The following is a 14,516-nucleotide window of genomic DNA, read 5'->3' as shown; positions in this document are numbered from 1 at the left end:
CGGTCTTTACAGCGGGGAGGGATTCCACCGCATTGTGGACCAAACAAGGGTCCCACCCCAAAATTAAGTGGACCGTCCAACGTCCCCACGGTTCTAGCTTTTCATCTCTGATCCCGAGAAAGTATGGACAACTCACGTTTCTAGAACCTTGAGAAGCACCGAAGCAACCTGATTGTAGAAGCCCAAGCAGCGCCCCAACAGCTGCAGATCCAAGAGGCCGGCATCTGCGCACGCCTTGCTCTTGGAGATTTTCTGCAAAGTATGTGGACGATGACAACACTGTTGCAACAAGGTAGAGCAGCAATTCTCAAATGGGGTTCCGCAGACCTGCAGGGGTCCGTGAAGTCAATTTTGGGGTCCGCGAAGTTCTCGCCTCAACCGTCAAACCCACCCTCTTTTCTTAAAAAATATTGCTTTTTTTGTTGACCCTGGCTAGGTGGCGCAAGCTACCGCCTGTTACCATCCAACCGTCTATTCATCCTTTTACTTCATGCGTCTTACCTTGCCTGTCTATAACAGTAAAGGGTGCCCTTTCCACACTGCAATTCATTCTAATTTTATACCCCTAACGCCCCTTTTCCCCTGCTGGCATAGGGTCCCCCATCACTTTCGCGGGTCCCCAAAACGTCCATGCTCGAGAACAACTGAGCTAGAGGGTGCCGCGGGAGTGCCACAGGTACTAAGGCAGACAACTGTCCCTGCGCTGGATTTTGCAGCTTGACAAGTGTGAGAAAAGGGCATTTTTTTGTTTACATCTTTCACGTTGAAGTTTAGGTAGTCAGTGAAAGTTATAGGCACAAGATTGTGGCTTCAAAACATGTTTGCATAGAAGAAGCGTTCACAGCCTAGTCACAGAAACGCAGAACATGGCGAGTCCCGAGCCAACAAGATCGTGGCATTACCTGACAAGGTTGCCAAAGAATGAATCCCAAACCGAGGCGCGTGAATATAATAAGTTACGACCTGCGTTTCTTAAGCTGCCGACAAGTGTAAAAAGAAGCGTTTCGAAGCGAGCAATTCAAGCTAGCTCACGCGCATCGCCTCCGCCGCCCACTCAACTTGAAGGTATTTGGAGCTCGGAACGCCACGACTGGCACGCACGGCCTTGCTTGACTGACAAATATGCGCTTGCTCAAGTTTAGGGTAATCTTTCGGCTGCACAAAAAATATTGTCGCAAAGAAGAAAGAGCGGACGAACATAAAACTAAAAACAAACACGTAACGAGGGAAACTCGTGCCAGCGAACAACAAGAGGAATTCACAGATTCTCCGGCAGCGGTGGAAGGGCGACTAACCCGAGGCGGTGTGCTACGGCTGCCCTTATATGCGAGCCACGTTTGGGAAGGTTCTAAACCAGGATGCATGATTACGGCGAAAGAGGAGAAGGAAGCGGAACTTTCCAGAAAAGCAACAGTTGGTAAAAAAAAGAACTGTCCCAGCGGGGTCCAAATTCCGCACCTCTGGGTAGCAACCACGTGCACCGTGAACTCAGCCATCTGTGCCGCGAACTCAGGCACATCTGCCGCAAACGTGGCAATATCCAACGGTCGTTGCCATTTACACCCCCGTGCCCATTCACCTTGGCCTGAGCCCTCCACTTGCGAATGAGCCTGCGGTTGCGCTCCGCGTTGGGCAGGTGCTCCCAGAGGGGCTGGGCGGCCGCCATCTCCTGGGCCATGCGCTGCAGGTCCCGGATGGCTCGCAGGCGCCGTCCGTAGCGCCCCAGGGCGGGGCTCAGGCCCAGGTGGGCGCACTGCAGCGCCAGGAACAGGCACTCTGTCGGAAACTTGGGCGCCTCTTCGCACCACTGCTTTCCCTCCCGCGCACCTGCAACACAAACGCCGCCAGTTGGGCCTTTGTTCTGTCGTTCTTCCCTTTAAAGGGGTACTCCAGCATTTTCTTCATAGTCCCCGATTTGCCTGAAAATTTGCTAAAGACACCAACAGACATAGCTGAAAAAGTTAAAATATTTTGCCAATATTATTTTTTAGAGCGCAGCTCTTAGGCGCCCGTTTCCGGATTGAGCGGCGTCGGCATTGGCGTCGGCCTAACTACACGGTGCATTACGGGACGCTTCCCATGATGACGTCACCTCCGACGTCAGGAGGGTCACCGCGCGTTGCATTATGGGTAAATTTGCCCGCTAAATTTAGCAGAAAAAATGTCCCCGCTAAATTTAGTGGAAAAATTCCCCCGCTAAATTTAGCAGAAAAATTTCCCCGCTAAATTTAGCCGCCGCTAAAATTAGTGGAAAAAATTCCCCACTAAATTTAGCTGAAAAATTTCCCCACTAAATTTAGCAGAAAATGTTCCCCGCTACATTTAGCGGGAAAATTTCCCCACTAAATTTAGCGAAAAAACTCCCCACTAAAGTTAGTAGAAAAATTTTCCCAATAAATTTAGGAAAAAGAATTCCCAAGTACATTAAGCGGGAAATTTAGTGAAAATTTCCCGCTAAATGGGAGGCGAGCAGGAGAGCAGGAAGGGAGGGTACGGTTGAGGAAAAGGGGCATACCCTCCTCCTCCTCAAGAGCAGCACTCTCTAATTCTGCGTTACAGAGTATTATAAATGCCTCTCATTTTTTATTTTTTTTTGCAAAGTTATTGAATTTGCAATTTTGGTCATCACCGTGTTTTTCAAAGTGAAAGTCTCCACTGGCAACAATGAAAAAGTGAGGTCAGCAGAAGGCAGGGGTTCACTTTTTGGACTGCAGACTTTTTTCCAACTGATTACTAGTGTCATGGTGCCAAATGAATGCTATGGAAGCTTGCTCCAGCACCCATGAGCCCGAAACAAATGCTCGGCATAGTCAAGTTTTAGAGTGCCCGCCCGACCTGCAAACCTGCCTTCCGCCGACGTCACGCCACTGAAAAGTGTGGGTATATTTGAATGCTGGGTTCGGCATCATTTTCAGTTGCCTATATCACAATAACTGTTCTGAATTTTGCTATACTAAATAGTATACCAGAAAGAGTAAAGGCCGGTGATTCTGAAAATACAGTTATTTGAGGTAGCTAAAAAAATCGCCGGAGTACTCCTTTCAAGAGGCATATGCATACCTGCCAACCTGTGGACTTCCAAATTTGTAAAACTCCCATGGCCGTGGAGGCGGGGGGAGGGGTGGGGGGAAGGTAAAAGAGGTAGGCATTCTGCGGGATGAATGATGCTCTATTTTGTCAGCGATTTTGCTGTTCCCAATTTCGCCTACTTTAGAAAGTTGTCTTGTTCGAAGCACGCCCCATTCTTACATCACATGTGCATGTGGTACAGAATCCAAACTTTTCTCCCTTCTTGGATGGCACGAAGCACGGGAATTCCGACGTTTAGGACTTTAAGAACACCTGAAAGTACCTCTTTCGAGGTTTGGAGTTCCCCATTGCGCCACGAAGCCACCGCGACCAGGGGAGTGCTACAACGATTACACGTGCAACAAACAGAGACGCCAGACTGCTCGCCACGAAACTGGCCGAAACAGTGAGGCCGAACCACGGCTGAACACGCCGAACCAACGTGCGCCACCGAACACATTAACAAAGGCTTTGGGGTTTGGATTTGTTTTGGATCCGTGGCCATTGGGTAGAAGAAAAGTAAAAACCATGAAGCTGCCGCAGACGGTATGTATCGCCCTCTTGTGGCAGTGCAAGGTACCGCCAGCAGCGGTCTCTTTTTAGCATTTGTTCGTAAAATTCAAAACAAGATTCGTCAAATCGTAAAATTAGTCCCAATTCATATATTTTATGATAGATTTGGAAGAGCTTGCAGGTATGCATATGAACTCCCTAAAAACCTTTTTTTTTATGTGCCAGGATAGGGCAGATGTCACAAAATAAGCTTACACCGACAACCTTAGCGACCTTGGCGTCATAAAACTGAGAAGGATAAAAAAACATTTTACTAACATTTCAAACTAAATAAAACTGGTGGCCAGCAGAGTTCGTGAATACACAAAAATAAATAGCGTCTGCTGACGCTAAACAAAAAAAAGCTTTATCTTTATATTAAAAGTTTTAGAAATCACCTTCAGCAAGGGTTGTCCAAATACTAAAAATTGTGAATAATAGCTTTGAATAATACACTAATCGATGTTTGCTTCAAGATTAACTGCGATGTTCGTAGTTTTCAAAGTGCTGATTGCGGGGGGTTAGCTTTGGTGAGTGTGCTTCTTACCGAACACAGGTGCACTGCAAAGCAACAGCTCCGAAAGCGAGCTCCGTGAGTGTTGCTTCTCTGCAGTGCAACGGTGCTCGGTAAGGAGCACACTCGACAGGATAACCCGCAGCGATCAACATTTGGGGAAAGTATGAATGTCGCAATCACATGCTTGGGAGAAAAGCACACTTTTAAAGTGGGATGGTGCACGTGCACCTGGTGTATTTCGAAAGAAATGGAAACTTTGTGAATGTTGATATCTCCATTGCTGTAAAATTTCTAACATTAAACTGTGACAGTTATGCAACAGTATACACAGCTTACACTGAGGTCACATGGTCAGACAGAATGGGGGAAGGAAAGCATGAGAGTGTAGCTTCTGCTGCGTTCATGAGACGCTTCTTGCCACCGGAAAGAAAGGTGGACTGACGTCGAGTGGAAATCATGTATATGTTAAGCGGAGATGCCTTGAGGTGTGTTTATCAAGCATAATTTTTTTTTTTTTTTTGTTCAAATTCGAGATTGATTATAAAATACTTGCATACAAAAAGATTTATAAATCCAAGATATTAGGTATAGCTGGGCATTTCTATAGGTTCAATTATATGTAAAATCTGTCGTTTACCTGCCATTCCAAGAAATCAGACCTCTTAAGGCCACAGTCCATAAATGTAGCCAGTTTAAAACTAGCTTATAAATGGACAAGTGGAAGCTTGGGAAGAACCTTCACGAGTTTAGCTGGGTTTGCATTTAAGCATGGTGTAACAGCAGTGAAGGGGTCTGAGAAACTATATTCAATATTCGACCAGAAAATATTCAGCCGAAACCACTATTTGCATTGAACTCAAAGTACAGTTAAACCTCGATGTAACGAAGTCAGTAAAATTCGCAATTTACTTCGTTACATTGAAATTTCGCTAAATCGAAATTTGGCTTTAGCATGCAAAAAAAAATTCCGAAACATTTTACGGTTATGAAAACTCACCGAAAATGACTTTTATTTAGGGGCAAAGTAGTCCGTGAGTTTTGCTTGCGTCTTGTTGGACAGTAGCAGCGGCGTCATACGGCGTTCGAGCGCCCAGAGCGCTTGCACGGCATCTTGCTGCCCATGCGACGCCGTGTACCTCCTCAGTACGTCCATTGCGTCGAGCACTTCCCGAGTGCTCGGGAAGTGCTCGACAGCATCGGGCTCAGAATCGTCGTCGTCCTCCGTCAAGTTCCCGACCACATCCTGCACGATGGAAGCGTCAGAGACCTCTTCCGTTGCAACGACGCACGAGTCCCCGTAGAGGTAATTGTCCAGAGAGACATCGTCGGGGACAACACCGTCGCCACGGAGGGACTGCCATGCTCCCAGAAGAGCCTCTTGGTTTGACTCCGTCTCATCTTCACTTGGAAAGGACGATACTGTGGGAGCACTTCCGCTGCCTTCCCCGAGAGCACTGGCTGTTGATGCTGGAGGAGTTTCAAACCCAGCTTTCCGGAAACAGTTCTGAATGGTTCCGTCCGTCGCGGCTTTCCAAGACGCGGAGAGCATCTCCAGTGCTTGGAAAATGTCAACGTTTGTTGAACGTTTCAAGCGAAGGTTGAGAAGGAGCTTATCGATCAGCCGCCTACGATACACACACTTCAAACTGTTGATAATGCCCTGGTCGAGCGGCTGAATCAGGGACGTACAATTCGGTGGGAAGAACTGCAGCTCCACGTTTGATAGCTCCAGGTCTGGTATGTGGTGCGCGGAGCAGTTGTCCAGCAGTAGACACACACTGCGGCTGTCATTCTTCATCGCCTTGTCGAAGTCACCGAGCCATCCGCGGAAGATGTCACGGGTCATCCACGCCTTTGTGTTGGACGTGTATTCGATCTCGAGGTCCCGAGCACCTTTGAAGCATCTCGGCCTTTTGCTTTTTCCGATTATGAACGGCATCCGCTTGTCACTCGCGTCCATATTCGCGCAAAGGAGAATCGTGACCCGCACCTTGCTTTGTTTCCCTCCGTGGCATCGATCTCCTTTAAGGGCCAGTGTCCTATTAGGGAGCATCTTATAAAAAAACCCAGTCTCATCTGCATTGTAGATGTCAGCTGGCTTGTAGCGCATCATGATTCCCGGCAGTTCCTTTTCGACCCAACCAGCAGCTTCGGGCGCATCGGCCGACGTCGATTCCCCACTTGTCATTTTTCCGACAATTGCGTGCCGGGCCTTGAACCTGTGCAGCCATCCACTGCTCGCCTTGAATTTGTCTTCATCCAGAAGACATCCAAAGTCCTTGGCCTTTTGCTGCAGGACAGCCCCGCTCAGTGGGATATTTTGCGCACGAGTGTCCATGAACCAAGTGAAGACTGCCTTATCCACATGTTCATAAGTTGCAGCTTTCAGTCGCTTTATTTGGCCGCTTGTACCACTCTTCAGAGAGCCGAGAATAGAATCCTTTGCTTTTAGAATTGTTGAAAGGGAACTCTGCGGTATACCAAAGCGAGCCGCGACATCCTTCTTCCGTTCACCTTTGGAGATGGCGTCCAAAACGTTTGCTTTCTCATCCAAAGAAAGAACTTTACGTTTCCCCATGGCAGCAAGCACGTGAGTAAACCACCCGGTTGAAAAAAAAGCTGTTTAGGCGGTGCCAATGTTTCCAACCTACACAACACTCTTGCCCGCACTTTGCTTTACATCACGCTCGCAAGACGATAATCGGTCTTCTCGGTCTTCTCCTAGATGGCACTGCCCGTGCGGTCGCGCCTTCACGTCGCTCCACCGCTGAAGTTGGCTCCCGCGCTACCCGCGGTACAGTGGACTATGATGATCAGTGAATGTCAGTGGTGATGCTGTTATGCCGTGTTAACTTTTTGCTCGGCATTTTCTGGCCAGCCCCGCGGAATGCGCTTTGCCGCATGCCTCGCCGGCGCTACCGGCGCCGCATCCTCGGGCAGTGTTGGAAGGCCTGTCCCCGTGAGGTAACCTATCAAGCGCTCGCGTTTGCGCATAATTTTTTCTTTTCAACCACAATTTTTTTGCGAAGTTGTTCTTTAGAGTCTATTTATTTATTGACTTCTATGGCAATGGCGCTTCGTTATATTGAAATAGGAGCAAAATAGACTTCGTTATATAGAGACTAAAAATACATGGGGTCTATGGGCAAGAAATTATGAAAAATAAAATACTTCGTTAAATCGAGGATTTCGTTACATTGAAGTTCGTTATATCGAGGTTCGACTGTACACTTATTCGCACGTGCCTACATTCAACTTTTGAGTCGAATTACATTGGCTTCTAAAACTTTAGCATCATGTCCCAACTGCCAGTCCGGTAGAGACAAAGCTTTCAGTGATGCATAGTGCATTCCAGCAGAGAAAAAAACGCAACTCGCTTTTCTCGGTCGACAACTGGAAATTTTCTGATCTATTCTCACATATCGCTCCAGTATGGCACGTGGACACGCTTCAAAGTGGCAATATCAGGTCTGCAATCATATTCAAAACACCCAGTCAGGTCATTTCGTACAAGCAAATCAAAGGATTTCTCACAAAAATGGTTTTCTTTCGACAATAAAGGTTATTAATGTGCTAGCGTTAGTACCCACATGACAGGGAAAAGGTGATGGCATATGTCTGTGGACAGTACAATGGAAAGAGAAGCACAGTGCATAGGGAGGAGGAGAGTAGCAAAGGACAAAGGCGGGAGGGAGGCAATGTCAAGGGGTGGAAGCCTATGCGCGCGCAGATGCTGGGGAGAGTCTGAACTTGCAGGTGTGTGGAGTGCGTGTGCCTTGCTTTGCGATACAAAATGGAGTGTGAACCACATATTAGTGCTGGTTCGAGTTGGGGGTCAAAATAATTAAAGGAAGAATAATCGGTGGATCCTTAGGGAATGCAATAGCATGACCCTTGGGAAACACCACACATACCCCCCTTTGGGTAACGCTAACACTGACCCCCTAACGATGCCAAAAAGAGGCAGCAAGAAGCAGAGGCAGCAAGAAGCAGAGGAAGCAAAAGAGAAAGCTAAAAGAGAAAGCAAAAAAATTGACCGCATCTCCACTTGGTGAATGATGTTGATGGGGGCGAAGCTCTGGTGGTGCAGATGATACTGATTTTGTTCATAGGTAGTGCTGATGGTGCCGATTTTGTTTTTATTGCTCATAGGTAGTGCTGAGTTCCGGGTTGCGTTTCGACTTCATTATTACTGCTTTATGGTCACTGAAATGCAGAGCCATTGGTTCTAGCGAATCAGCTTGGATCAGCTAGAAGTGGTGGGAACGCATCTCCACCGCTTAAGTCAACGGTCCATGTCAGAAAGAGAATGTGTGGTATGGAACGTGGTTATATACGCATTTGAGCATTTGACTGCAGCGCCCTCTCGTCTATAAATGTTGAGCCAATGAATGCAAAGTTTAACGCGATTATACACGCATTTGACCGCAGCGCTTTCTCCTGTATAGAAATTGAGCGGCTACATGCAACGTTTCATCCATGACATCCCCCAGCTCTTGAGTTACTACCACATCTCAGAGCCCCCTACTCGTCCCCAGTCGTGGCCAAGTGGTTAAGGGGGGACACTGGCTAGAGGTTGAACTTCTGAACTACTCAAGCGATTGGAATGAAATTTGCAAGGGAGATTTAAATTCACATGTAGGTGTACTGTGCAAACTTTCAGCTCTCTAGGGCAACTTGACATACCTGCATAAAAAGATGTGTCACTCTTCATTAAGAAATCTATGATATGCAAATGAAGCTATTAAGCATCATTTTACCTGCTGGAGTATAAAGTGGGGGATGTGGGACTTTGGGCTATCTAGTTTTTACAAATAAAATGTAAATATTTCAGGACCAGTGGTTACCTCAAAATATGAGATACACATCTGTCCTATGTCAATTTTTGAAAACATAGTTTTTCTCAATAAGGACTTTAATCAGGGGTGGAACTCATGAAATGTACTTGGGAGCAGCCACGGGAGCAGCTGAAACAGCTGTTTTGGAGCAAGTTGGGAGCAGCTAAAACTACATTCTGGAGCAGGCTAGGAGCAGCTCAGATCAGTTTGCATTGCACTTAAGCTTGTATCTTAGACAAGCACGAAAGCAATTTCAATTGTGCTTAGCAGCAGAGATGAACATGAGCGGTTAGGGACCTAGGTAGAGGGGATAACAGTGTAATATATGCGAAAACTTGAATCTTTGTGAGCCTTAATGAGAATCAAACAGCAAGTACTCTATGTTTCTGAAGATAGCGTCTTTGATATTTTCTGAGTGGCCTTCAGACGCTCAAGATGCAAACCAGCTCTGCTTATCGCAGAACCCACACGTGCTCGACATAGTAATTATATGTGCGAACCACGTAGCGTGCGTAAACAACGGACGTGCAGTTGCACGGAGGAACAGGGCAACAAATTTCGAGTTTATCCTATTGTGCAACTCGATATCGAAGCAGCAGACTACGATTAACGAAGTTATCTTATTTGAAGCGATAAGCAGGAGCAAGCTTAAAGTACGCCGAGCAGATAAGTAGAGCTGCTGACCGGCAAGGTTTCGGATCGGACCGCGTTTCAGTTCTATCAAATCACGATTTATCTTGCAAGAATGCAGTTCCAACTCCTAACGATGAAGCACTAAAAGGAATATTTTGCTCATTTGCTTTCGACTGGATGACGCCCGGATCCCGGGCCGCAGAGCCTCATGCAATCTGACGCTTAACGACTCGACCTCACCTCGGCCTACTTGCCCTACCGCTTATGGTTGAAGAGTAACAATCCAGTCGCAGGTGGTGTAGCGCTTAGAATCCGAGTTTTTTCGCGCGCTTCCGACTCGGGATAGACAAGGGGAATAAACATAACAAGGGATTGCAAGGCCGACCAGGCTAAACGCCCTCATTGTTGACAATCGAGTCGATAAAAACCGAAACCAAGACAAAATAAAACGTTTTTTTTTGGCGCACGTTTTGCGATTTGGCGCATAATGGCGCGAGGTATTGGCTTTGGCGCAGTTTCTGCAACATGGCGCAGGATGGCGCAGACACATGCGTCTGGCGCAAAATGGCGCAAATGGCGCAGCCGTTCCACCCCTGTTTAATGTAAAACAAAATAAAGTAGGTAGCCCGATTCCCCAGTAAATTTCAGTTCAGAAACACCTTGATTGTGGTATCAGAATAATTTTTCCTTTGAACAAAAGATTCCTTTGTATGAAATTTGCAGCAAAAAGTGGAACTGAGAAAAATGCATTCAAACATTGAACTCCTTTACTTTGTTACTGCCTCACAATATGTTGAAAATATTTTATATCAAAGTAACTATTTGGTGCATGGTTGTGAAATTTAGTGTAAAGATGTATAATTAGTTTATAAAACCAAAACCCTAATAATTGAAAAATGATTTTTTTCAAAAAATTTTGAAACATAGGCCTATGTCCCCCGGCCACGGACTAGAAATCCATTGGGGACTCCCCGCACAGGTTCGAATCCTGCCGACTGCGCAAACATTTTTTCTTTTTTTTAAGAAGACAGATGGCATGGCAATTGATGTGAGCACAGACACCAGAAAAAGCTAGACCCTAAGGAGCTTCCCCCTAAGACAAAAAAGTGAAAATGTGAGTGTTAGCGTTTCCCAAGGGCCACGCTAACGCATTCAATAAGGATCCACCAATGGATCTTCCTTTCATTTTCAAGGGTTCCAAACTGGACTAGAGTAGACCCTGTTTGTGGCGCTGGAGTGCGAAAAGTCAGCATCTTGGCGCCGGTCCAGCTATACACGGAACATGCTCACACTCACGCAATTCCTGGGAGAACTGCTCCGCCTCCTGGGCTGTCATCCTGAGCCGCGTGTCTCCGGTGATGTCCACACGCGACGCCGGATGGAACGGGTAGTAAGGATCGACCTGGACGGAGAGGCCAGAGTGTGTTCATTGAAAAACAAAGCGCCACCTTCGTTCATGCTGCTACGGTTCGGTCACCAACAAGATGCAAACGGCAGGAAGGGCTTTCTGTCGTCCCACCACCAGCGCGAGTTTCCCAACTTCGGCAACACACAGCCAAAGCATGTCGCAAGGCTAATAGCACCGAAGCCGGGCATTCGAGGGAGGCGTCCCGCCGTTCTCATGCTGTCAGTGACCTTACTAAAAAAAAAAGTACATTTTTGGGAGCTCCCGTGCCAACCAAACGAAAGGCGGATGGCACGACCTGCCGAAATATAGTGAGAACTAACACATCATCGGAGAACTTTTCAGCATGCAGCGGAAATCTCTGTTCGCCGCAATGAGCCGTCAAATTATAGGCCCCTCAATTAAGATTGAAAAAACAAACAAGAAAACAACTGTAAAGCATGCCCATTGAACCCCAATGGTGAGAATGCGGGCAAACATGGCATCCCGGTTAACTCGATGGGCTCGGAAAATTTTACTCGCTATTATTGGCCGACCCCTCATTTTTCATTTGTGGAGACGGGAACAAAAATGCATCGGCCTATATTCTAAGGAATGTGCTAGCCAAGATGTGTCCCTTTATCCTTGTCATTGAGCCTAGCTGCCAGGTACCCATACTTGTAAAACAACAGACTGATCAGTGGACAGAACAACCCCCTTGCCTAGTTGTTTAGTCTGAAGTGACCTAATTACGAGGCTCCTGGTGCTTTCGCCGCTCTAGGAAAAGGTGGCACAGAAGGTTGAGCAGACCTTGTCCGGCTTAACCTTGACCGCCAGCATCTGTAGCACCACCATGAGATTGAGCATGAAGCCGTCCGTGGCCACGAGGCGTTCATTCACCTGTAACAGAGACAGCATCACACTTGGGTGTCGGCACACACCTCGTTATAAGACTTAACAGGAAACAAAGCACAAAAAATGGTGGAGAAATCTGCATCAGTTGCATGTGCAGCAACGAAACATCCACAAGGCTGCATGTTCCGTCCATATAGTGCTAGGGTGAAACAGCAAAACCTCCGCACCTTGACTCGAAAAAAAAGCTGTGTTCAGAATTTTACTCGAGTAGGTCCAAGTCACTCTTGCAGGTCATATCACACGATTACACAGACAGAGCAACGCTGGACGCGAGTAAGTTCTCGGATGCCAAAGTACAAAATTTTTACTCTGAAAAGATTTCAAGCAAGTTTTGGAAGAAAGCCAGAGTGGCAGCCAACATTCCGCCAAGAGGTCATGCCCTTCTGGGGCCTAAGAAGCTACGTCTCCTAGCGAAGTTCCTTCTGGCAGTCCGAGGCTTCCAAGACACCCATTTTCAAGTACTGCCTGCTGGGTTCGACACCTTTGCAGTTTGCTAGAACTCTGTGCACTGAGCTACAAATAATAAAGACAGCTTGTCATACTTTTATAACGACATAAACACACAATATTGAGTCTAAGCTCATTATAATAGACCTTGATTTTGACCAAGATTTCGGTCTGTTTTAAGAGGAGTATGTTGTATGCAGATAGGAAGTTGTGTCAATGGTACTATGTAGAGGAAAACCAACCAAACTCCACAATTCGGTAAGTTATATCCAAATGTCTGTTGTAACCCGGTCTGTTGTAATGAACTTAGACGGTAGTAAAGGAACTTATACGATGAGGAACTAATTTCAGAGAAGTTGCTTTAACAAGAGGACAACCACGGTGTATCCTCCAACGTCCCCAGCCATAGTTGTGGCTTCGTTTGAGTGGTGCAACCTGAACTCCAACGTGTGTCACCCACGAGACCCACCTGGAGCTGCGATCGCTTCTCATTGGCCCTGAGCACAGAGGCAATGTAGCCCAGCACCTTCTCCCGGCTGCCCGCATTCATCAGTAGTGCTCGGAAGACGTGATGCATCTGGGTCTGCAAAAGGAAGCAATGCTGTCGGCAACCACGCAAGCTGCTCTTTGCCGCCGCTATGGTGCCTGGAACGTGTCTCCGACTGGTGTGTTTAGCGTCCTATGCCGCCCATACATCAAAAGTGGTCCCCAAGTGGCAACAAATGACGTCATAGAAGCCGGAGTGTCATGCTGTTGACTGTCGCGATCCTGGCGGTTGGCCGTGGAAATGCTGGCGAAAAGCGCGAGCGAACGCGAGTGTCGCTGTCATCACGGCGTCCCAGGCGTCCCAACTTTCGGCTGCTGTAGCTTCCGTGGACTGTCACAGTGGGGAGCGACCTGCAGCAGAAGAGGCGTCTGCCATATCCCCACCATAGCTGCTGAGACACCACCAGGGTCGCTACCGGCGACAGCATGACACTCCTATGACGTCATCAGGCGGAAATCGAAGGACCACTTTTTTGGGCGCGGTAAACACACCAGTCGGAGACGCGTTCCAGGCACCATACCACCGCTTGCTGAACTCCTTTTGTAAACGGCAATGATTGCCTCGTCCCACGTGCCCCATGAAAAGATAGGTATACAAGTCTTGTTCATACAAAAACCCCGACCAATGTTTCGTACATCAAAAATTCAGACTTGCTAGTTATTTCAGACATCGACGAGGAATTGCGACCTACCCAGTTGAAATAGTAGTACATATTAACACCCAATTTTTCAAACAGTTTGCAGCCGAAAGTTTGATTTTTCGGACTAACATAGCTATGAGCAATGGCCACCGAAAGGCTACCATCTTGAATTTTTTGCTGGCTCGACTGTGGGCTTGGTTCTATTTTTTTGATGAATTGGACAGCTTTGGCAGCACTATTATAGTGCTGCTGCCCCAGCCACTAGGCATGCCATGCTATGCATTTAGTTTTTTTCTACACATCATCGATGTCGTCTTAATTTCTTTCCTTGGCTGGTTTACCATCGCCAACCATCTTCTTGTTCCGTTTTCGTGCCAGTCGCCATCCATGAAGCGTGAAGTGTACTGTTAACTGCTTCTAAACTTCGCACCTCAATGCCTCGCAGTGTCGTCCTTTTGCCCCGTGTCAATGCATGCTTTGGACTTCGTGACCTCTTCTTGCACTTCTGCCGGGCGAGGACGCGACGCCGATGCAAATGCAGGTGGACACAATCGCCCGCAAGCTTAACAGGACACGAGGTGCTCTCAAAAACCCGCTTGGGCTCAAGAAAGCCAAGTTTTGTAATCTAGAGATCTTTCTGACTTCTTCATTATTCGGAGGCTTTTTCAGCTCCCGCGAAGTTTGAAAACTCGATCTGCAACAGCTTGCCTACACTGATCAATATTTGAACAAATACGGTACTAGTATGGTGAAAGCTCACTCATTCCACCTTCTTTATAATTTAAACTGACTGCCACGGTCCGACAGCGCTGTAAAAAGGTCCATCTATAAAAACTCGGCAATCCCGTGTTAGTCCATGTTACGTTCAGGGTGGTGGCTGCGACACTTCACGACGAAGTCGTTGGGCATCAGCATCGCGTGCATGCACCACGTGGTCTTGACGGCAAAGTGTTAGTGCGGAGAGCAAGTCGTCT

General features: G+C 47.2%; 1 protein-coding gene across 2 annotated transcripts in view; it reads right to left on the bottom strand.

The window, feature by feature from the left end:
* The window catches only part of LOC8026372 (ubiquitin conjugation factor E4 B), a 68,100-nt gene that overhangs the window by 28,695 nt on the left and 24,889 nt on the right, over window positions 1-14,516 (bottom strand). For both annotated transcript variants that reach the window (XM_029979181.4, XM_029979182.4), the window contains exons 13-17: window positions 12,825-12,938; window positions 11,804-11,893; window positions 10,906-11,011; window positions 1,580-1,827; window positions 137-252 (exon numbers count right to left, since the gene is read on the bottom strand). In XM_029979181.4, coding sequence (XP_029835041.3) covers window positions 137-252; window positions 1,580-1,827; window positions 10,906-11,011; window positions 11,804-11,893; window positions 12,825-12,938 — 674 coding nt within the window. The remainder of the gene's footprint in view (window positions 1-136; window positions 253-1,579; window positions 1,828-10,905; window positions 11,012-11,803; window positions 11,894-12,824; window positions 12,939-14,516) is intronic.

Source organism: Ixodes scapularis, unplaced genomic scaffold (genome assembly GCF_016920785.2).
Source record: "Ixodes scapularis isolate PalLabHiFi unplaced genomic scaffold, ASM1692078v2 PGA_scaffold1__304_contigs__length_218370807, whole genome shotgun sequence".
In the NCBI taxonomy this organism is placed as follows: Eukaryota; Metazoa; Arthropoda; class Arachnida; order Ixodida; family Ixodidae; genus Ixodes; species Ixodes scapularis.
This window is presented reverse-complemented; position numbering and strand designations above follow the sequence as displayed.